Genomic DNA, 23073 nt, shown 5'->3' on the forward strand with positions numbered 1-23073 from the left:
TGGATTACTAGAAAGCATTGCTGGAAAGTAATTTGCCATTTTTCACTTGAAAGCCCTTTCCATATGACACCATTTCAAACGGTTATAGCAGTAAACTCAATACCTTGTCAATGTGGATTTGCCATAAACAACTAATTGTCATATTTAAATTGTATTTGAGAAGTGGCCCAAATGCTTTTATTAAAACAATGGATTGGCTCAAAACATAGTTCAAAAAAAGAAAACAGTAGAATTTTTGATGAACTCACATAGATGATTGAAGAGAAAATACTTGTGATTTCATTTTTTACTTTCCTTGGTAAAATAAAGAGCCACAAACAATTGCTTGATTTGCCAACACCAGGAGCTATTTTACATCTGTAGTGGCAACACAGCTCTTTACCATTTAAAGTTGGGCATAGCCATTCCATCTGGAGGGCACCCCTTTTACTATTCCATCCTGTGGTTCACGATTTTAAAAATTAGAACAAGAGCCATTCTTGACTTAAAACAGAGGCAAGGATAGAATTGGCAATGGGAACCATAGATGTCATGCCAGCTTGTTCTGTCAATCCAAAGATACAAGGGGGAGCAAAGCCTGCTTAGTTTGCTTTCTTATTTCCACTGCACTACCAATAATTTACAGCAGAGGGATGTCAAGGATCTGGATGTCAGTTTTCTATTGGCAAAGCTGATCTCTTTTTAATCAGAGAACTAAGGCAGCAGACCCAAATCCTTTGCTCTGCAGGCTTTCCTCAATAACATCTAAGATTTTAAGAAATGCAATGAAACACAATGCGGCTCAAGCGTAACCAGCAGAGACAACATAGTGTCTTACAACTACAGCTACTTTTGGGCTGAGTTCTGGTTGACCAGAAATTCTCTGGGACAAGATGCCATCAGTCATCCTGTACTATTTCCAACAATCGTTTGCAGGAATTAGTCCCAAAGGGCGCGTGCAGAGCAATTATTTAAGAAAGCTGCCTACATGGGGTGGATATTTCCATAACCCCAGCCACCGCTCCCCAGTATAAGTCTGGCCTACTTACAATGCCTCTTCTGGTTGTTCCCCGCCATGGACAGCTCCTCTGGGCATTTCCCTCGGAATAGCCAAAATCAAAGGATGGGTAGCATCCATCATTCTGCAGATAATTGGACTGCTGAGTCTGGAAGATCTCGTTGCCATAGCACGAGGGACTGTTGTCAACGTAACAGGAAGGTTCTTGAGGGTTGTAGCTGGAGAGGCGAAGAGTGGCTGATTCATACTGCCCATAACCCAGGGAATGATTCAGCTGTGGCTGTTCGTTGTAGTTGGTCAAAGGGGCAGCCTCGGCCCCTGGGGAGCTACTACGCCTGCCCAGACGGTCCTGCCCGCTGAGGAAGATGTCGTGGTAAGCCCTGGAGATGGCATTGATTGCCTCCTCTTCCTGGGTGTTCGGGCTGGGTGGAGCATCCGCCTCAGAGCTCAGGCCCACATCCATGGGGACCTCATTCAGGCTGTTCATATAGCTTTGCATCTCATCCAGAAGCCGCTGCTTCTCTCGCTTAGGGATGCGCCCAAAACGGACAGCTGTGGAAGGGAAGAAGGAGCGTGACAATCTGAGGGTCGAGGAGACATTAAGTTGTAACAAGCAGCAGCGAAGTAACTGAAGAGGTAGAACTTTCTTCTGTGCCTTAGCCCAAGGGTAGGCAAAGTTGGCTCTTCTATGACATGTGGACTTCAGCTCCCAGAATTCCTGAGCTAGCATGATTGGCTAAGGAATTCTGGGTGTTGAAGTCCACAAGTCATAGAAGAGCCAACTTTGCCTACCCTTAGAGAAGCTACACCCTAACACGATTGTACCAACGGTGGCATCTCTAGCTGGGGAAATAAGGAAAACTGAATGATTCGCAAACGTCACTTAATACGAACATGATGATGCTCAGGGAAGCCCACACAAACTCTCAGGCACACGCATGTACAATACGGTTGTCTTCTCCAATTTAGGAGGTGGTGGCAAAGAGAGGGAGGACCAGATCCAATCCTCCTCCTCAAGCCAGGAGCGCCGCCATAAAGCCAAAATTATAAGCAGATTCGCAGGCCTCTGGGTGATGTACTTGGGAGAGCCACCGTGCCATTAATCAAAGGACACTGCTTGGCCTCTGCGCACAAGTGGCCCTTCCCCATCCTTCTCTCCAGCTCTGCAAATTCTGACACAAAAGCATTAATCAGCCCAGGGTATCATTTATCAAGCAAGCCTTTGCTGACATTGTACCCTTGTGGGAGAATGACTGCAGAGGCAGCACTACAGGCCAAGAGTTGGAACTAAGCTTTTATCCCTCTAAATGCATTAACACCAAACTGTGCCTTGGTTACCAGCCCAGCCTTTGCTCGTTTCCCTACCGTGGTCTGCCATTTCCCAATCATTTTGAGCAATGGCAACCACCAAGTTACTGTTCCTTCAAAAAGGGGTGAACAGCCTTCCCCAGAGCTGGGGACCGCTGTGGCTTATAACCCTGGGGAAGGGGAGGGGTTAAGTATACGGGAGGCAAAACTTCTCATTTCCATCATTGAAGAGCTTCAAAACAAATCGTTCTGCCAAAATTCAGTAGCTAAATTTGGGCAATGCAATTTGGGGACATGGGAGGAGGGAGCCAAGCTGGTTTTCCATTCCAAGGATGGAAATGGGAGCACGCTGCCTTCCAGAGGTTTTCCTGCTTTGTGTCGTCTGTCTTGGAGCTGTTCAAGAAAAGAGAATCCACTTGAATGGCTCTCACTGTTAGCCAGTGAATTCTAATGTGCTTGAAAAATTGCCCAAAGGCTGATCATGAAGCAAACATTCATGACTATAGACTGTCTTTCAAATGAATTCACCGTCGTTGCCTTCAAGCCTTTAGTTACAGACCCACACGGCCGCAAAAGAGGGACCAACCCTACCCAGATGCTTACCATCTCTTGACATCCCCACCGCCAGACATTTCTTGAAGCGGCAGTGTTGGCAGCGGTTGCGATTCATACGCATGATCATGCAGTTTTCATTCTTCACGCACATCTTGTAGTTGATGTTCTGCTGAATGCTCCGCCGGAAAAAACCCTGAGGGCCCCAGGAAAGAAGAGTGAGGGGAGGGGGACCAACAAACCGACACATGTAACATTAGTCTACTGGTTTTCAGGTTTCTGCTCTGTCTGGTGTAAGTTTTGGAGTATCCCTCGTGCCTTTTTTCTGAATGTTGGCTGACGGTATTTAAGAAGACAAAAGCTGGTTTATCCTCTCTTGGATTCCACAGCTGAACCACTAGCAAGTGAATAGGCTCCAGCTTACTTGGAAGAAATTACATGCATGACTGTAACATGTTGCTTGTATCTTTACAATTTATATTAACATTGATTGTTCCCTGATTGCTTATTTGTACCCTATGACAATCATTATGTGTTGCACCTGATGGTTCTTGACAAATGTATATTTTTTTAATGTACCCTGAGAGCATATGCACCAATGAGAAATTCCTTGTGTGTCCAGTCACACTTGGCCAATAAAGAATTCTATTCTATTCTATTCTATTCTATTCTATGCTATTCTAATTCTATTCTATTCTATTCTATCCTATCCTATCCTATTCTAATTCTATCCTATCCTAATTCTATCCTATCCTATCTTATCCTATTCTAGCCTATCCTATTCTATTCTATTTGGCTGAAACATTCCTTCTTTTGTCAATTGAATTGCTGGAAGACTGGAGGATACTGGACAGTGCCACTGCTTTACCAATGGAAATTCTGATCCCAGTTGTGGCCGTAAATCAATAATTATTGGTACTGCAGTTCTTGTTTTAGAGAAATCAAACAGCCAATGGAGAATCCAACTTGTGGATTAACAAATTAATTTAATTTGCGTATGAATGGAGAATCCATTAATTAAAGTAATTTCTCTTTAGCCCGGGATTGAAACCAAGTCTCAGCTTCAGTTCAAGTTGCACATGCCACCAATAGGCCTGCCAGTGTAGGATTTTTATATTAAGTATCCTAAATATTTTGGCCTTTGAAAAAAAACAGGGATAATTGACTCTTTTGAACCCTGACACTGGAAAAGCTCCTGAGAAGATCAATGGACAGCTGATAAAACAAGCTAGTGGATTGTCAAATAAAAAAACCCAGAGTTTTCAATGGAGACCGAAGTGACCAGATTCAAATTGTCATACTTTGGAAACTTATTTGCTGGGAAAGATAGCAAGAAAGATTAGTAAAGGATGAGCAGCATCAAGGTTGATGGACTCAAATTATAGTGGTAATGGATACATTGGAAGACCAGAAGGGCCACATTAAGGAAAGATCATCCTAGAGAAAATCCATCTATATGGCCACTAAAAATTGACACCACTGCCTTCAGGGTGCATAATCAACCCATCTATCTTGAGCATTTCAAGTTGAACTCTCTATAAACAAAGATGTTGTTAAGTCTTCTACAGTCTTGTCATAATAGAAACAAACAAAAGAGGAAGAAAGCAAGAGAATGGACCTACCTTACATCCTTCACAAGCATGAACCCCGTAGTGGAAGCCTGAAGCAATGTCTCCACAAACTTTGCAAAGCAATACCATCCCACCAGTCTCTGCAAAGGAAGAGAGGGACTGGTTTTAATTCCCTGCCAGGCCCTGGTTTCTGACCCAGTCTCCCTCTACTCTGTCTCTGACCCAGCCCACTGAAGTAACTTTCCCTAACTTATCTGTGGAGATTCTCCATCATCTAGGACAGGGGTCCCCAACCTTGGCAGCTTTAAGACTTGTAGACTTCAATTCCCAGAATTCCTCAGCCAGCTTTGCTGCTGAGGAATTCTGGGAGTTGAGGTTCATAAGTCTTAAAGTTGTCATGGTTGGAGACCCCTGATCTAGGTCACAGTTGCCCCAAAGGTGCTTTTTCCAAAAGGCAGATGAACTTTCTTCTTTTTTCTTTGAAAACATTTTGCATCTCACCCCAGAAGCTTCTTCTTTTCAAAGAAAAAAAACCCCATGAAAGTCCATCTGCCTTTTGAAAAAGGCACCTTTGGGTTTCTCCAATTTGCTGTCCTCCAGAAATAATAAAGGTCAACTCCTATCATTCCAATCAGCATGCCTTTATTACCATAGGATTATGGAAATGGAAATTCAGCATACTTGGAGGGTAACAGGTGAGAAAGGCTGACAGTGCCAGACTAGCTCCAACAGAATGGAAACCATCTGAACTTTTATTTAAAATGGAAATTACACTAGTCACATGCACACCTGTACAGAGAGATTTTGCACGTTGGACTACCACACATTTTAAAATGTTTTACTGACTCACCATTGACTAAATGCACCTCTCATTCAGTAGAACCCAAAATTCAAAAGCCATGATTCACTATTGTAACTATTGTAAGGGACCAAATCACACTACAGCTTAATACTGCATAGGAACCTTGTCGATTTACTTGCAAAAACTACTGTAAATAAAACAATAAGGAGGATTTCGAAATATATGCCTTCTCTAATGGTTCACTTTTTTGCTTGAAGCAAAAAGATTTTGAACATTGGGTGATTTTCAACATTTTATTAAGTCAGAAAATGAGTGCACCCAAAAAAGCAGTAACAGGAATTACCTTCAAGGAGAATTAACAATTGTTGGTCTTTCTATCTGGATCCAGATCCATACAGACAATGGAATGATTATTACGTCACTCCACCTATACTAAACAGGGAAGAGGAGGTGTATGTGGAAAGTCACTTACTTGTGAAAGTGCTGGTAGCTCCATTCTGCTTGACGGCAGGCACCTTATTTGGTGTTGGGGGGAGCTGGCCCTTGCTGGGGTAGCAGATCCCTTCAGGAAACTGGAAGGCTACCTTGGGTGAAGAGGGGGAGCTGGCCTGCTGCGGCTTGATGGCTCCAATCTCGGTGAGGGTCAGCTCTTCTAACGAGGATGGCAGCGAGTGTTGGGGTGAAGACACCAGATATCCACTGGGAGGGCTGCCTGGAGTGGGACTGGAGCCAGCTGTTGAACCCACATAGAGGATCACGCCACCTGGTGTAAGAGAAGAGAGAGGGAAATTGAACCCAGTGCAGACTAAGAAAGATGACTTTGGTGGAGATATGCAGGAAATATTTACCTAGGCAACAGGGACTGAAACGTGTTTAAAGCCTAGAACAATGAAATAACATTTGGAAGCAGGTCAGGCAGAAAGATTGATTGATTTGATTTAATTTATTGGATTTGTATGCCGCCCCTCTCCGGAGACTCGGGGCGGCTAACAACAATAATAGAACAATATACACAATAATCCAATAGTACAGACAATTAAAAACCCATTAAAGTAAAAAACCAAACATACATTCAGAAAGCTCCCTAATTTACTGAAGTACAGTGGTATCTATACTTATGAACTTAATTCATTCCGTGACCAGGGTTCTTAAGTAGAAAAGTTTGTAAGAAGAAGCAATTTTTCCCATAGGAATCAATGTAAAAGCAAATAATGTGTGCGATTGGGGAAACCACAGGGAGGGTGGAGGCCCTGTTTCCTCCCAGGAGATTCCTAGAGGCGCCACAGAGGCTTCTCCCAGCCTTTTCCAGCCCTGTTTCCTCCCAGGAGATTCCTAGAGTGGCCCCACAGAGGCTTCTCCCCATCTTTTCCATCCCTGTTTCCTCCCAGGAGATTCCTAGAGAGGCGCCACAGAGGTTTCTCCCAGCCTTTTCTGGCCTTGTTTCCTCCCAGGAGATTCCTAGAGAGGCCCCACAGAGGCTTCTCCCCATCTTTTCCATCCCTGTTTCCTCCCAGGAGATTCCTAGAGAGGCCCCACGGAGGCTTCTCCCTGCCTTTTCCGGTTACAGTTTCGGAGGCTTGGGTTTGTAAGTGGAAAATGGTTCTTGAGAAGAGGCAAAAAAATCTTGAACACCCAATTCTTATCTAGAAACGTTCATAAGTAAAGGCATTCTTAGGTAGAGGTACAACTGTATAAGGAAGAGGAGGTACAGCACAAATCAGATGCAAAATTCTAGTTATTATAGCCAATCTCAGTAAAAGTAGTTTTATCCTTCCTGAAGAGTTGATTCCTGGTCTGGTCTAGCTGACAACCAGGAACTATGGATAGCACTGCAGAGGGAGTAAGAATCTGCAAAAAAAAAAAAAAAAACCCAACGACAAAATGGCCGCCTTCCAAGTCAGTGTTCTAGCTGAAAGTCTCTGCAAGAACACACATTTTGGAAAGATGAAGAGGCACTAAAACCATATCCTGTTCAAGCATGATACTACCCATACCCCACTGGTTTAATGCACAATTCCAATTATGGTTTGCCTCAAGCATGTCACGTTCTTTGAACAAAATAAAGATAACCTCTTTATAGAAGGAGACGCCGCTACCATCAATCCAATCATCCCACTGGGTCATGGCCTGTACAATTTACGAATACCTGTGAGGCACATACTATAGCTGGCCTGCCAAAGGCCTCTCTCCTTCACTGCAATTCCGGGCAAGCAGGCAGGCATGTTGTTTCTGAAACAAGGCTAGTAGGTTGCATTTGGCTGCATGGGTCAAGCTATCTAAGCTTCCAGTAGTCTGTTGTAAGAAATAAGACCTACATTTCGAGGTCACTCATTCAACAAATACAAGATCCTACATGTGAAAGAGCCAAGGATATTTCCAAGCAGCAACAAAACTACACCGTGTTTTCCTAGCTTTGCATACTGCATTTTCTTCTTCTTAATGGCCGCAGAAAAGGCAGAATCCAGGCAATTAGAAGCTCTCATTGTCTGTCAGTGAGCAGAGACAGAGGATGGAAGCAGTTTCTACAAATGCAGGCATTGCTGGATTTTGTGTTTCCACAGGCCTTAACTGCCTGCCTACACAAATGACATTCTTGGTTGGAACACACAGAGGTCAAGAATCTGCATTCACATTATCGGAGAGTGTTTCCGGACAAGGCCTTGAGTATGCAATTCCTGTGAGTTGTTCACAGCTCTTTGGGATGAGGCGGAGGATGGGGATGTAAGCAGCCAGGCCACAGAATCTCCTCACTTTCAACCTTCTTGCATTTCCTAGTTTAGTTTCCTAGGACAGCCACAAAGCAAACAGATCCTTCTTATTCCTCAGCTGCCATTTAGAAATGGCAGACAAACAACAAGCTACCCTCACCCCAAGCCTGGCACTGCTACAGAAACACAGAAGCAAACAATGGCTCCATTTCTCCTACAAAGACGGTAGGCCACCAACAGAGCCCAGCCTTTATGCTGCCGACCTGCCACTCAGTCCTAGCAGGAGCAAAAATAAGAGACTGCTCTGTACCCAGATGGCAATCTTTTCTGCCCAAGGGGAACCCCTGCCATACACTACAAGCTGTAGTACAGGAGATACACACGGCTTCGGCACTCTTGATTTATTAAGCCCACCCTTCTTATTCTTGACCCTGGTAAGGCAGCAGTAAACAAGTGTCTCATTTTTCCAATCTTCTTTCTGCCAACAGGTTGACCTGCCAAAATATATATGAGATGTCAGAGAGGAGGAAGTTGGGAAACTGGATTTGAACTAGGTCACTGGCACCCAAAATCATCATCCCCCCCCCTTTTTTTTTTTACCCTGGAAAAAATCTCTTTGTGCATGGCTCTGATCTGTTCTGTGGTTGTTGCCAAGTACGTCTCAAGGTACAAAGCCAATGACCAGCTGAATTCATGCAGGCTCCCTGTGATTGCTGGACAAGTCCAGAAAAACAGCAGGAAGTGTGGCCCAAGAGGCCCAGTCTGTAGAAAACTAGGGCAAACAAATGGCACATACGGGCGAACAACCAAACCCCAGGACTCTGCCGAAATTCATTCCAGAAAGCAACCCCTAAGCCAGCCTTGCTTTTGGTTCGGGGCAGAGCTCTTCACCCTGGCTCCCAGGGAGCTTTTTAAAACCACAGGATTATCACTCCATATTTTTAGATAGCAATCTAAGACTATTGGATAACAAAGCAACAGCTTGTCATGAAGTTGTAGACAGAGGAATGTCAGAATGGAGCTCCAGCTTGCACAAACCTCCAGCCAAAACAAGGAATTAACTAGGGAAGGTCAACTCACGACCAAAATAGGCCAAGCCAGGTGATATATCTGATAAACGCTATTAGGTCAGATTGGCAGGCTGACCTGTGCTCCTAAAGCCTCTTCCTCAGTGCCATGTAATTGTAGCCTAACCTAACAAACCCCACTAACCACTTTTTTGGGGGGGGGGGGCATAGGGATATATGTTCAGGTGATTAATAATAATTAATAATAATAATTTATTAGATTTGTATGCCGCCCCTCTCCGAGGACTCGGAGCAGCTCACAACAAACAATACATAGTATACAAATCCAATATTAAAAACAATTTTTAAAACCCTTATAAAAACAATCATACAGCCCAAACAAACCATACATATGCCGGAACAGCTAGGAGTACTGTATATCAATTTCCCCATGCCTGGCGACATAGTTGGTTTTTCAGGAGTTTGCGAAAGGCAAGGAGGGTGGGGGCAGTCCTAATCTCCGGGGGGAGTTGATTCCACACGGCTGGGGCTGCCACAGAGAAGGCTCTTCCCCATTGTTTTGTCGAGGGGACCCGGAGAAGGCTGACTCTGTGGGACCTAATCAGTCGAAGGTATTCTGGTCCAATGCCATGTAGGGCTTTTATAGGTCATAACCAACACTTTGAATTGTGACTGGAAACTGATCAGCAGCCAGTGCTTTTGTTTCACCTCCAGTTCATTGGGGGAAGTACCCCAGTCACTCTTAACTGCTCCAATTTTAAAGTAGCATTTTCTCTCTTCCCCCAACACCATATTTAAGTTCATTGTTGATGCTGTGGTTGCTATCAAAGCTAGGATCTGCCCAGCTTCAGGCCTTCACCCCTTTAGGCTGCTGCAGGCCTCACTTTTCCCTCTTAATCACTGGATCTGACTTTTACTGCAGGCAAAGCCGAACACCTGCCTGGGTAATGCTTAACTGGTATTTTTTAGAGCACTTGTCAAATCTTCTCCTTAAAAATACAGGGCTTAGTTCTTTTCTGGGAGCATGTTGGATTCATATTTTTTAAAATCTTGAGGCCTAGCCCTCTAATGCGCAGTTCAATTGAAACCAGGAAACAGACTTCATTTTTCCTGTGTTCTATCGACATTGGGTGTGTGTTACAGGTTTTCCACTATTTTTGCCAAAAAGTAGGCTCTGCATGGCCATATTTTTAATTGTTTTCCCTCTGTTGGTTATTTCTGAGACTTTCACATCAGCACAAAAACAGTTGCATTTAAGTTGCCCTAATTGGGCAGGACTCCATTTTGCCTACTCCATTCTGGCTCGGCAGCACTCAGTGCCATGGTGATAACTTCTATTTCGTGGAGCCTTTCACAATTACATGTTCTACCGGTTCTTTCCAGACACTGCCAGCCCAGTCATTCACTGCCCTCTTGCCAGCCAATCAGCCAGTGCTACCATTCCTTGGCAGAACAAGTCAAGGAGTTAGCTCACTTGTTGACTGCTCCCTCCCTCCCACACCACCTGTAACATGCCTGAGATCTATCACATGGATTATTTTTAAACACGGATTTCACTCTCTTGGAGGTATGCGTGAGGTAGTGCACCAAGAAACAGAAGAGCATCCACCTTGCCTCAGCCTGCACCTGCCACCCAATATTTGGGCATTATGACAGGTGGTATAAGCCTGTTATTTCCAGGATCTGGCTAGGTTGTCCTACCTTCCTACTCAAAGGAGTGGTTAACAGCACGTTAAAACAAGTCTTCTGAAAAGCCCTCAGATTTCAATCTGGCTGAACAGGAACAGATCTAACCATTTCTCCATCCAGCCCAATATTGCGTGCTCTAGGCATTTCTTCAAGGTGATAAGATCTTCCATACTAACTGCAACATAATCCTCCCTAGATGCCAGGGAAACAAAACATATGCCCTTTCCACCAAAGTTTGATCCTCCCCACAGACAACTCTTTCTTTTGTTTCTTGGGACCCCACTCCCTTCTATTACATATAAGTTGCCATATTATTTTGTTATTTTTCTGCATACAAATTTTCTTATCCCATATATGAAGTGGGCCATAGAGGTTTAGCAGAAGCCAATCTTCCCTTTATATCTGTGCCCAAGCTCAACACATCCACAAGGACTGGAAATGTACTTTCCATGTAAACCTCTGCACACTCATCTTCCCATTGACCCAGGGGGTTTCATTTGTTTCCATGACCAATTGTTGCCAGACAACTCTGTCCTGCAAAACCTCTGACTTGAAAAACATGTGCCCAAAATAAACAGCCTTCCTTTTCTATTTTCACAGGAATGGTGAGGCTTAAAAGGGCAGCATCCTTTCACTCATGCCTCAGTGAGTGCTGCCAACTTTAAAACCATTCTGGCCTTGTATCCAATGAGAACATGCTCTGAGGGCAGCTGTGAGGCATCAGGAATATTTCGGTTTTGGCCTCAAGCTTAGATGAACTCAGCCTCCCTAGATTGGAAAGATGGCCCAACCATCTTCAAACACACAACAATAAACTCAAAGATGAAAAAGCTCAGTAATAACAAAGCTGAGATATGGCTCTTGGCCCCAGCTTTAATGAGATAGCCCTTGATTTTATTGTCAGGTTTGCAATAATCAAGGAAGCAAGTTGTTCCTTATCCCAAGAAGGCCTAAGGATCAGTTTGGAAGCTCTGGAGATGCTAAAACAAGAAAAGAGACATAATATTTTCAGTAATCTTGAAGCTATGTGAGCGAAAATAATTGGGGTATTTTTCTCACCTGGGGAATAAAAACACGGAAGCTTTAAAATGTTTTAATTTTTACCACAAATGAAACTATAAACTGCTGGATCCTAAGAAACCTCAGCTTTCTTAATTTGGTCAGTTTGCCAAGCCATAAAACAACAACAATGAAGGCCGAAATAAACCATCCACATGATCATAACACAAAATTGCGTCCTCTGAGGCCTAATGGAGAACAGATCCAACAAGCTCCAAAAATAAATTATTATCAGCAGACAATTCCATGAGCAACCTTGGAGCTGAATCCTTGGAAGGGGGACGAGACTGAAATCAGATCACACTTCAGCCTGAGCGCTGAATTGTCCTGCTTGTCCTCTATTTACAGAAAATTTAGCACTCTGGAATTTGAGATAAAACGTATGACAAATTAACAGAAAACATATGGAAGGAATAAAGGATAACCATCCAGAAGCACTTTTGTGATACTGCCTCCACTATTCCAAATAATTTTCATTGGTGGCTTTTTATTCTTGCCATTATTGTATTTTGTTTTGTTTTTTAACTTTTCCTGATTTATTTATTTTTTAAAGATCTTGGGGGGGGGGATTCCTTTTCTCAATTTTGTTCCCGTTTTCTTCTACCATTTGCATTTCTACACAAGAGAATAAATCTATTATCTTAGTCCTTGGAATGAGTCCAAGGTATTTTTTCCTCCCACACATTTATTACTTGATTTGGTGAAGCACACACTAGAATTGCCCAGAAATTACCTCAAACTCTTTACTAAAGTAATGTTTGAGAGGCCGTGGGCAAACCGTAGGCACCAACTGCTTAGGATTCTACCATTGCAGAAAGGCCGGTAGCCCTTGACTCACAGCTCCAATTGGGGCCAATATTTGCATTGCTAAGTGAGGTGGTTATGTTAAGTAAATCATGCCCAATTTTATAGCCATTTTTGCTACATCTGTTAAGCAAATAACTGCAGTTGAGTAAATCATGTGGTTGTTAAGCAAATCCAGTTCCCCCCCACCCCCCAATTGATTTTCAGAAACCAGCTGGAAAGATTGCAAGTGGAGATCGTATGACCCTAGGACACTGCAACTATCATAAATACATGCTGGTTGCCAAGCACCTGAATTATTTTGATACACATGACTGTGCAGGATTGGTTGCAAGTCCCCCTTTTCAAGATCTACCTATATTTATTTATTTATTCTATTTTTATGCCACCCTTCTTCTTAGACTCAGGGTGGCTTACAACATGCTAGCAATAGCACTTTTGAACAGAGCCAGCATATTGCCCCCACAATCCGGGTCTTCATTTTACCCATTTCCGAAGGATGGAAGGCTGAGTCAACCTTGAGCCGGTGATGAGATTTGAACCGCTGACCTACAGATCTACAGTCAGCTTCAGCGGCCTGCAGTACAGCACTCCACCTGCTGCGCCACCCCGGCTCTAAAGCATCTGCTTACTTTAATAAAAGGGATACTCTATATGCCATGGGTGTCACTTTGCCATGTGATGTATCATGTTTTTTCTCCTTCGTGGAGCTGGAGTGGGCGTGGCCTGCGCATGACCCATCCAGCCCACAGGCTGCCAGTTTGACACCCATGCTCTGCCTTTCTGCAATGGAATGCAACATTCTAAGTAGTCGATGGCTATGTGGTCCCATCGACTTTCAAAGATCACTGTGATCCCTCGTAAGCCAGTGATGGTGAACCTTTTTTCCCTCCGGTGCCAAAAGAGCATGGGCACGCGATATCACACATGCGCGAGGGCCCACACCCATAATTCCATGCCTGGGGAGGGCAAAAACAGCTTCCCTTGCCTCCCGGAGGCCCTCTGGAGATCAGAACCGGCCTGTTTCCCAACTTCTAGTGGGCCCAGTAGGCTCGTGTTTTGCCTTCCCCAGATTCCAAAGGCTTCCCTGGAGCCGGGAGAGGGTAAAAATGCCCTCCCCCATCATCCCAGAGGCTCTCTGGAAGCCAAAAACACCCTCCCAGAGCCTCTGTGCAAGCCAAAAATCAGCTGGCCCGCACACACATGCATGTTGAAACTGAGCTAGGCAACAGCTCGCGTGCCAGCAGAAATGGCACCGCATGCCACCTGCGGCACCCATGCCATAGGTTCACCATCACTGCCCTAAGCAAATCAGAATAGGCTAGACCAGTTTATAAAATATCGGAAACCTTTTGTGGACTTTTTGATGAAAAAAGGATACAACTGAGTAAAAGACTTTTGAATTTGCCAATTGAAAAGGGATCCATACAATATAATTTCAAGGTTGTGGGAGGAGAGGGGCTTGAGTAATCTTATTTTTGTAAATGCTGTAAATATAAATTACATATTTAAATATATTTTTATTTCCCTATTACTTTTTGCACATTCTTTTTTCTTTATATTCCTTCTATTTCTTCTGAACCCAGTTTTTATTATCTTTTATTGTTTAAAAAAATTACTTTTTAAAAAATTAGCAATTTTTTTTTTAAACCTAGCCATAAAATTTAGTGAAGGTTGAGCCCTTATGAAATTCCCTTCATTCTAGTATGGAAATGAAGCATGTACAAGACTAAATTAAGTCCTTAGTATGGAATTAATGAAACTTAACCTTTGTCCTGCTTTTCTTCAGAGGAAATAATACTGCATGAAAAAAGCATTTTAAATCACTAGAAACTACATAAAATACAAAAAACGGCATGGGAAAAGGGGGCAGGTTTACACTGAGCTCAGAGAAGTGTGTGTGTGTGAGTGAGAGAAAGGGAGGGAGGGAGAGAGAGAGAGAGAGAGATTGCTTCACTCAGCTCTTCTCCTGCTCATATGTATCTACGTAGGGGATATTTTAGCTGTGTGACCAAGTGATTTGACCCTATCTTCTTTTGATTTTTTTTTTCCAATTTCCCACTCTACATCTCTAGCTCTTTCCCATCCAAGGACTAACCCAGGTTGAATCTTCCTTTGTGATAGTAGCTAAGGTTAATTAAGTGCTGCCATCTGCTGAGATGATGTCTACACCTTCAAAATAAAATGCAGTTCTTAAAAAAATCCTATATGGTACATAAAAAGAAAAAAAGAAACAATCAGACATACAAAATATATACGTGTATATATGCATAAATATTTGTATCGAAAAAATTCAACATAAATGTCAACCATCCTGTTGAGCTTTATCCTCCACAGCCTATTGTTTACAAAAAATCCTATGTATGTATAATATTTTTGTTTACATTATTATACATATCTTATTTAGTTCTATTGAAGAATTATTTGTAAACATTTCAGACAATTTTCATTCTATCCTTTATATCAATTCAACAACAGGTAAGTTACTTTACATCAACTTATTAGTTGATGTATAAAATTACATATTTCCAGTCGATTTCTTCCAGTCCGTGTGGGAGGGTAGGAGGTTAATTGTTATTTATGTTATGTTAAATCACATTTCGTTGTTTTTACAGTCTTAGATAGGTATTTTGATTAAGCCAGTTATACCATCTGTCCCAAGTTTTATAGAATCTGGTTTCATCATTATCTTGGAGTTCCAGAGACATTTTGGTCAATTCCCCGCATTCTAGTACTTTATTGACGAAATTTAAAATAGATGGAGTTGAATCCAATTTCCAATTTTGGGCATATATATTCTAGCCACTGTTAGGAGATGTAGGATTATATTTTCCCCCCATTCAGTTAAGTTTATTGAGCTTTGGGCTCATGCAATCATTGAGCCTTGCAGTGGTTCTCAACCTTCCTAATACCGCGACCCCTTAATACAGTTCACGTTGTGGTGTCCCCCAACCATGTCTAACTCCAATTCTCCCAACAGAGCTTTAAGCTGATTGGCAGGAAGGTCAGAGGGACACCCCCCACTGTAAACGCCTGATTAGTTGGATTGTAAAAATATGTTCCAAGGTGCCAGAATAGAAGCTTTAGTTCCTAACACCAAGGGAAATTTGTTTTTTCCCATTCTTAGGCGACCCCTGTGAAACAGTCATTCGACCCCAAGGGGTCCCCGACCCCCAGGCTGAGAACCACTGAGATTCTATCGTATCATATTGAAGGAGAAAGCTGTGTAATTTAGATATCTATTTTTCATCCATACCCAGGAAGAGCAAATGCAGTTTTATTTGCATGCATGGTGTACATTTATTTATATTTAATTTCTCATTTTCAACCAGCCTCATGTGGGTCAAGCAGGGACAACCAAAGGAGAAGATATGGCCCACGTCTGCCCTATAGTGACCAGGAGGTGAGCTTGGCTCTATGGCATCTTCTTGAAAACGAACCTTCATCCACTGTCCTTTGGAGATATTTACGCTGTCCAGGCATTCTAGGAGACACTGCCTTCAAACATGTCTTATGGTATCCAAGTAGGGAAAGCTATCATAATGGCTTGTGGGCTGTTTTTAGAATGGACTGGACTGGACTAGACTAGAATTCTTTATTGGCCAGTGTGATTTGGGCACACAAGGAATTTGTCCTGGTGCATATGCTCTCAGTGTACATAAAAGAAAATATAGATTTGTCAAGAATCATGTGGTACAACACTTAATGGGATCAAATAAGCAATGAAGAAACAATCAATATTAATAAAAATCTTAGGATATTTTGTATTTGGGACACGATTTATTTGCAGCAAACAGCTGCTTCAAACATGTCTGGATAAAGGAAATTTCTCCAATTTCTGTTCCTAACAGCAACTGCCCAAGGCTCCTCTCAAATGGGGGAGGAAAAGCAAACGCGATTCATTTTTTCTATCTTCAAAACAACCCATATGGAGTTCCCCCCTCTCTTCTTTTTAGAGGAGTAAAAAGCTCAGCAGCATCAAAGGCTGCGATGACCTAGTTGGGAGATTTTAGCAGTTTTAACTTGCACGTCCTCAATTCCAGTTAACCCCTAGCCTGGGGATCCTCCGCATTTTTAAAAAAATCTTGTAAACAAATCTCCATTCCAGCCCCCGCCCCTCCCCCCCCCTTCCTCAGCACTTGCTGGTCTCATTTTCACCCCTCAACCAATTCTGACCTATTAAAACCACCTTTTCCTCGCCCCCACCCCACCCCTCCAAAGCGACCACAGTACTGACCCACTCCTATGCCAACAGGGCCGGGGTTAATCAAGGCTAACGGCACCACTTAAAACCGTCCCAGTGTTTGCGGTGAGTCAGTCAGTGCCAAGGGAGAAGCTTTAAGTGCTGGTTATTTTTAGCCTCTGCCAATAGCTGAGGGAAAAAGTTTGGACTGCGGGTGAGGGAGCTGGTTGCAAAAAAAAAAAATTAAAAAATGAAAGGAAGAAAAGAAAGAAAAAAGAGCCCCGATTCCCAGCTCTTCTCTGCCTCCCGATTCGGGTCAGCGCCTCACGTGTCCTCCTCCTCCCGCTCTCGTTGAACGAGTGTCAGGAACAGGCAACGTGCTGGAGTTGAGCCAAAGCGGGGCGAGGAGACACCTGACTCGCGATTCACGTGGCTCGGGCGGCGCAGGCCATTCCGATGTTATGCGGGGGGGCTTTTTCGCCTGAATCGCTCGGGATGCAAAATAAGGAGGGCCCAGGCGCGCCTCGGAGACCGACTTACATGTTTAATGATGGTTAGGAAGGAACCCCAAAATGTCACGGAAAGTGGAATTCCGAAATGAAGTGTGTGTGTGTGTGTGTGTGTGTGTGTGTGTGTGTGTGTGTGTGTAGTGTAATTCAGCAAGAGAGAAGGCGCTTTTGCATTCACTAAGGGCTTCGTGATACCTTATGTAATCAATTAACTTGGTTAAAAAAGGGGTTGCCTCGTTTTTGTTTTTGCGCGTGTTGTGCAAGCAGGGCTGAAGTATGGCGCGGCAGCTGCAGAGAACTGCACGATCCTCAAGAAAAAGAAACAGATGCTTCCCCACGTTGTAGGCAGATAGCACGATGTACGCATACACACGCTATGAATCGCCGTTTCTATTGGCACCTTTATTATTTCCTTAAAGCAGCAGTATCTTCCCTCCGAGGAGAATTCGGCTTATTCTAAGGAATACCGGAGAGGACCTGGGTGGTCCTGCCATGTCCAAAGCAAAATTAATAGCTCCAGCTGCTTCCAGATGTTACAGAGGTGGGACTTTTTAATTTCAGCTGTCACCTCCCATTGTCCCCACCGTTTTGCAATCTGGCTAAACTACCGGTAAGAATCCAAAAATAGGATGAATTCCTATCACACCAGGCATGTGTTTGAAGTCTGAATGTAGTCATCTAAGTCTATAAGCCATGATTTAACATATAAATGAGATAATTTGTTACTTGTAAAAATTACCGTATGTTGCAATAAATGGTTCTTTCTGGTCAAGCTTGCCTGATTCTTACTAAAACTTCAATGAGATCAGTCCTGCTTATATTTGGATGGGATACCACTAGGAAATTCCTCACATACTGGGAATTTGAGGAAAAATATCTCAAAATGTTTTGAAACATGTTTGGAAGAACCATTTCGGATGTCACATCTCTGAGTTTGTTAATCACTGAATCAGTCCATCTTCAGGCCTGAAAAAAATGCAGCTGCATCTGAAACTTTTAAAGTAACTTTTGGATTACACAGAATCCTGAAAAAAAGGTGAGCCACTTTAATAAGTAACAGAGTACTGACTGTGTTGACACAAGGGCTGAAGCACTTCCAAATCATCTCCAAAGCTTATGTGGCTTTATATTGGTGCCAAGAAAATTATTCATGTAATGATCTGGAGTCAAAACAAACTTGAGATATCCTTAACATTTTACTAATTTTTATCCCATTATTTAATTATTAAAAATGAGGAGAGGGCATGGGCAATGTCGCAACACGACGTCTGTCTCCCGCACCGTGCGGGAAACCCTGAATCCCACTAGAATCCAATCCGGAGATCAGGAGCCGGATTGTAACCAGGTCAGATATGTCCTGAAGGGGCATTGAAGAAGAGAGGCACCAGTCAGTGGTCTGGGAGGGCTTGCAAACCCCTCAGAGCTGGCACCAGCCTCTTGGCCAGCAGCTGTGGAAGATGACTCTGTTGCCATTAGCTGGGATGGCCAAGATCGGAATGATTGAAATGGAGAGATCGTGGATTGCCTGGCTGACAAGATCTAAGCATTTGTGCTGGAGAGAGGTGAAGAAGTGCTAAAGCTGGGTGGGTGTTTGGCCGATGTAAGGATAAATAGAAGACATTTAAAAGGAGACAAAAGAGACTGTAAAATGGAGTAAGTGGCTATCTAGCAATTAGAAATACCATAGAGAGAATTAAAGGAACAAGTTTAAAAGCCCAAATTTGAGGATGCTTTTGTAATCGGACATAGACGTTAAAAGAGATTGAAAAAGAGTAAATAATGTGAAGAAAATATCTTATAAGTGCTAAGTAGATTTAAAATACTTTTGTAAAACAGTTTGGTTTGTTTTGTTATACTGTACTGGGAAACCGGCAAGGCCATCTGCTGGCTAAAAGAAAATATGGCAACAGACTGTGAAAAGCTCGAATTTGCTGCAGCTGGAGACTGGTCTTACTCATAAGATAACTAGGAGCTTAAAAGGATTTCAAAGCAGTGTGCCTGGTGCTATTGTGTTTGATGGTGCACTGTTTTGGTGACAGAAGATAAAAGGATTTTGAATTGGAAAAAAAAATCTATGAACTTTGTGAATTGTGAATATGGAGGTGTGTATCAATGAAGAACTGATTGAGACATTGAAAACATCTATGAAGATATAAAAAACGTAGCTTTTGGAATTCAGAGGTGAAAAGAAAATAGAAATGAACCTGGATCAAAAAGAACACTTAGAATTTACACTGGTGGAAAGGGAAAATGAAGAAGAAGATTACACAGATGAAAAAGGGACTGAAAATAAAAAACAGATTGATGATTACACTGGGATTTACAGTGATAAGAAAAGAGTCAGAGGGGAGCATTGGTATCAGAAGAAGCAATTATAAAACAAGAGGGGAATAGGGAGAAGAAACTAGGAGGATTTGAGAGCAGACTTACACATAATAAAAGGAAGAAAGGGAATTTTGAAAAAAATGTTATTGGCATATAAATAAAAGAAAGAAAAAGAAAAAGTTAAGAGAAGGGGTTGGAAGGGGAAAACCTACAGGTGGAATTTTTGAGAGACCAAAAGAGAATGGATGAAATGGGGAAGGTTAATTGAAAGGAAGAAGAGTTAGATAATTGTGTATAATAAGATTGATGGTGGAATGTAAAAGAAAAAAAATAGAATTGTTATTTTACATTCAATAATGTTAACACTATTACCAAGTGTATAATTAATCAGCATAACTTTTGTTAAAAGTTTTTTTATGTTAATAATTCTATACTAGATTGGTACATGATGGTTTGAATTAGATTTGGATAATGAAAGGGAAAAAGGAATAAGGAAAAGAAGGGAAATAAATTATAGTAGGTCAATTGTTGGAAAGTTATAAAATTTGAGTGATCATTACTTTTCTTTATAAGATTTGTACATTTGAGTGTACTAATTTCATACAGATCTAGTTTAATCAGGAAGACTATTTTTACTTAACAGCCCTGGTGGTGCAGTGATTAGAAGGCAGTATTGCAGGCAACTTCGCCATAGCCTGGAGTTTGATCCTGGTGGGTAAAATGAGGACCCAGATTGTGGGGGCAATATGCTGGCTCTGTAAAAAAGTGCTATTGCTAACATGTTGTAAACCACCCTGAGTCTAAGGAGAAAGGCGGCATAAAAATCAAATAAATAAATAAAATATCAGATAGAAATATCCTTTTCTTCTAATAAATATATGTTTACAAAAAGCAGCACTTGCTTTTGCTCTATGTTGAAGTACAAGTACAGGTGTCTAATGATGATTTGTTTAATGGCCAAAGTTACAATAATGCTGGAAAAAAGTGACTTATAACCAGTGCACGTATGATTGCCACAATATCTCTGAAGCCAGATGACAAAAATTTGGAGCTTTGGCAACTGGTATATATTTATGGCGGTTGCAGAATTCCAGGATATGAACCACCATTTACAAACTTCCAAGAGGGCTTCAGACAAGCAGTCAAATGGGGGAAGTCTTGTTCACTTATAATTGCATGATTCACTTTAACAACGGTGCTTAAAACAGGTCATAAAATCAAGCAAAACTACTTAATGACATCGCTTAGCAATGGAAAGTTGCAATCCCAACTGTGGTCATAAGTTGAGGACTACCTGTAATGGGACACACTAATGATACCCCTGGCTGGTGGCATTGTCATAGAAGGATTTGGACACAAAGCTCTCTTTTGAAGCTGAATGAGCAAGACCATTTTGTCCAGAGTCTTAAAATATAGAAATCCATGACTGTTTGCAACTGGTCAAAGAGAATTGCTGGACATAAGGTCAGTATGTCTGGTCAGTGTATCTTCACAGCTGTTGGCTATTCTTATTTCTACTCTGACTCTTGCAAGGTTTTAAAACCTGCCTTTTAAATAGTATATATATACTGCAGCTTTTTATAGCAAATGGCCCTCTCTGCAGAAGCAATCCCCTTGCTGCATTGCCCTTCTCTCAGTTGCATGATTTTTCAACTGTGTTGCATCTGCCTCATCCATCACCCGCCATTATAGGATCTGTGCTGCTGATACGGCACTTTGTTTGTATGTAGCAGTGTGGGAGAAGGCAGCAGCGGCAGCCAACGTGGACGATTTTCGAACCTCCAGTAAGCAAAGAATAGGTATGGCACCTTATGTGTTTCAGCAAGAAAAAGAATTGCTGTTGCAGGATACCCACAGAGATCAATCCTTGGCAACCTCCAGAAGTGCCATGGCCAAAGATAGCTGCTGTGCTGCTTGTTTCTGGTGACCTGAATTTACCTGATAAAGGCAAATTGAGCTGTGCTCTGAATTGCCTTTAAAGCTAACAACAGCTGGGGGGAGTCCTGCCTTATGTCAGAATGTAGGCCAAGAAGCGGCTGCTTTTTCCCTCCACCCACCTCTTTTTTTTCTTTTTGGAAAAACAGCAAATCTGATTTCTCTCCTTTCTCTCTGCTGCAGATATGAGCAATGGCCCTATTTTGAGCTCATATTGGAATCACTTTGAAGCTGACCTTTGCATATGTTATTTCCTTGGCTCTAAAGACTGCAGTCCAACAGGAAAGAAAAATTACTCAAATTTTGCTTACTTAGCTGAATAAGGGAAAACAGCAAGCCCAGTCAATTTTTAATAGGGAAATTCCTGGTCCAAATTCAGAAACTATCTTCCACCCAAAATAACAACAGCAAAATATTTCATTGACGGAATGGGACAGGTGACATTTTTCGAGCCTCCATATTCCCCTAGCATAACAACTTCACCACAGGATTGTCTGGTGACAAATAAAATTAAAGAATATCAAAAGGACCTGATAATAGGATGAGATTAAAAGCTTACTAAAAAGCGAGGAAAATCCCCCTTGTAATCTATCAAAACCCCTTTTCCAACTCTTCGGGCTAGTTAAAAAAGAACTGACAGCGTTGTTGCCCAAGTACCAAAGGCGAATGAATTCTTTTTTACTTTACTTTACTTGGAGCTAGGATCACACACAAACACACACACACACTCCCTTGAAGAGAATTATTTTATTTTTTCCTCCTAGCATAGTCCTTATTTCTTCCTTCGCAGCAAAGAGCCTTTGATGCAAAATAATACCTTTATTCTTCTCCATCCATCTCCTCTCATATGTTAAACCCAGTGCCACAAGCTTTCTCCCTACAGAAGAAATGGCTTGCTTTCCAAACCTTTACATAGAAACATAGAAGACTGATGGCAGAAAAAGATCGCATGGTCCATCTAGTCTGCCCTTATACTATTTTCTGTATTTTATCTTAGGATGGATGGGTGTTTATCCATCCTAAGGCATGTTTAAATTCAGTTACTGTGGATTTATCAACCATGTCTGCTGGAAGTTTGTTCCAAGGATCTACTACTCTTTCAGTAAAATAATATTTCCTCATGTTGCTTTTGATCTTTATAAATCCTGCTTCTTTATTAACTCAGTCCCATGTAAAGCAATAAATCAAAAATAATGACTCTTCTGCACATTTTAAGAAAGTACAGAGGAGTTTGGGCCTTATGAGAGAAAACTCCCCCAAGCGTGCAGCCAGGGCGTTGACATACAGAAGGCAAAAACATCAGCGCAGAAATCAGCACATCAAGATTTGTCATCTGTCAGTTATAACCAATCACCTGGAACTAAGTCAGCCAAGAAAAATTGGTATTTAGCTGGTGCTGAGTCTTCCCCTTGCTCATTCCATTCCTTCTGTCTCTAGTCTAATATAGAAAAATGTGACAATTAGGGAGAAGGTGACAATGTTCTCCTTGTAAGATGGGACCAAGACTACATGAGCCAAGAAGACTCTCAGCTGAAGTGTGTCAAGAGACATCACCTCATTCAGATGTTTAATATGTCTATACCCTCCATCAGTGGAACAGAGA

At 42.2% G+C, this 23073-nt stretch overlaps 1 protein-coding gene across 1 annotated transcript in view; it reads right to left on the reverse strand.

The window, feature by feature from the left end:
- LOC139161573 (nuclear receptor subfamily 1 group D member 1-like) overlaps positions 1-23073 on the reverse strand; it is a 46857-nt gene that overhangs the window by 8192 nt on the left and 15592 nt on the right. Inside the window, exons 2-5 of the mRNA XM_070740883.1 lie at positions 5703-5993; positions 4480-4568; positions 2909-3053; positions 1029-1549 (exon numbers count right to left, since the gene is read on the reverse strand). Coding sequence (XP_070596984.1) covers positions 1029-1549; positions 2909-3053; positions 4480-4568; positions 5703-5993 — 1046 coding nt within the window. The remainder of the gene's footprint in view (positions 1-1028; positions 1550-2908; positions 3054-4479; positions 4569-5702; positions 5994-23073) is intronic.

This window comes from Erythrolamprus reginae, chromosome 2, assembly GCF_031021105.1.
Source record: "Erythrolamprus reginae isolate rEryReg1 chromosome 2, rEryReg1.hap1, whole genome shotgun sequence".
Lineage (NCBI taxonomy): Eukaryota > Metazoa > Chordata > Lepidosauria > Squamata > Dipsadidae > Erythrolamprus > Erythrolamprus reginae.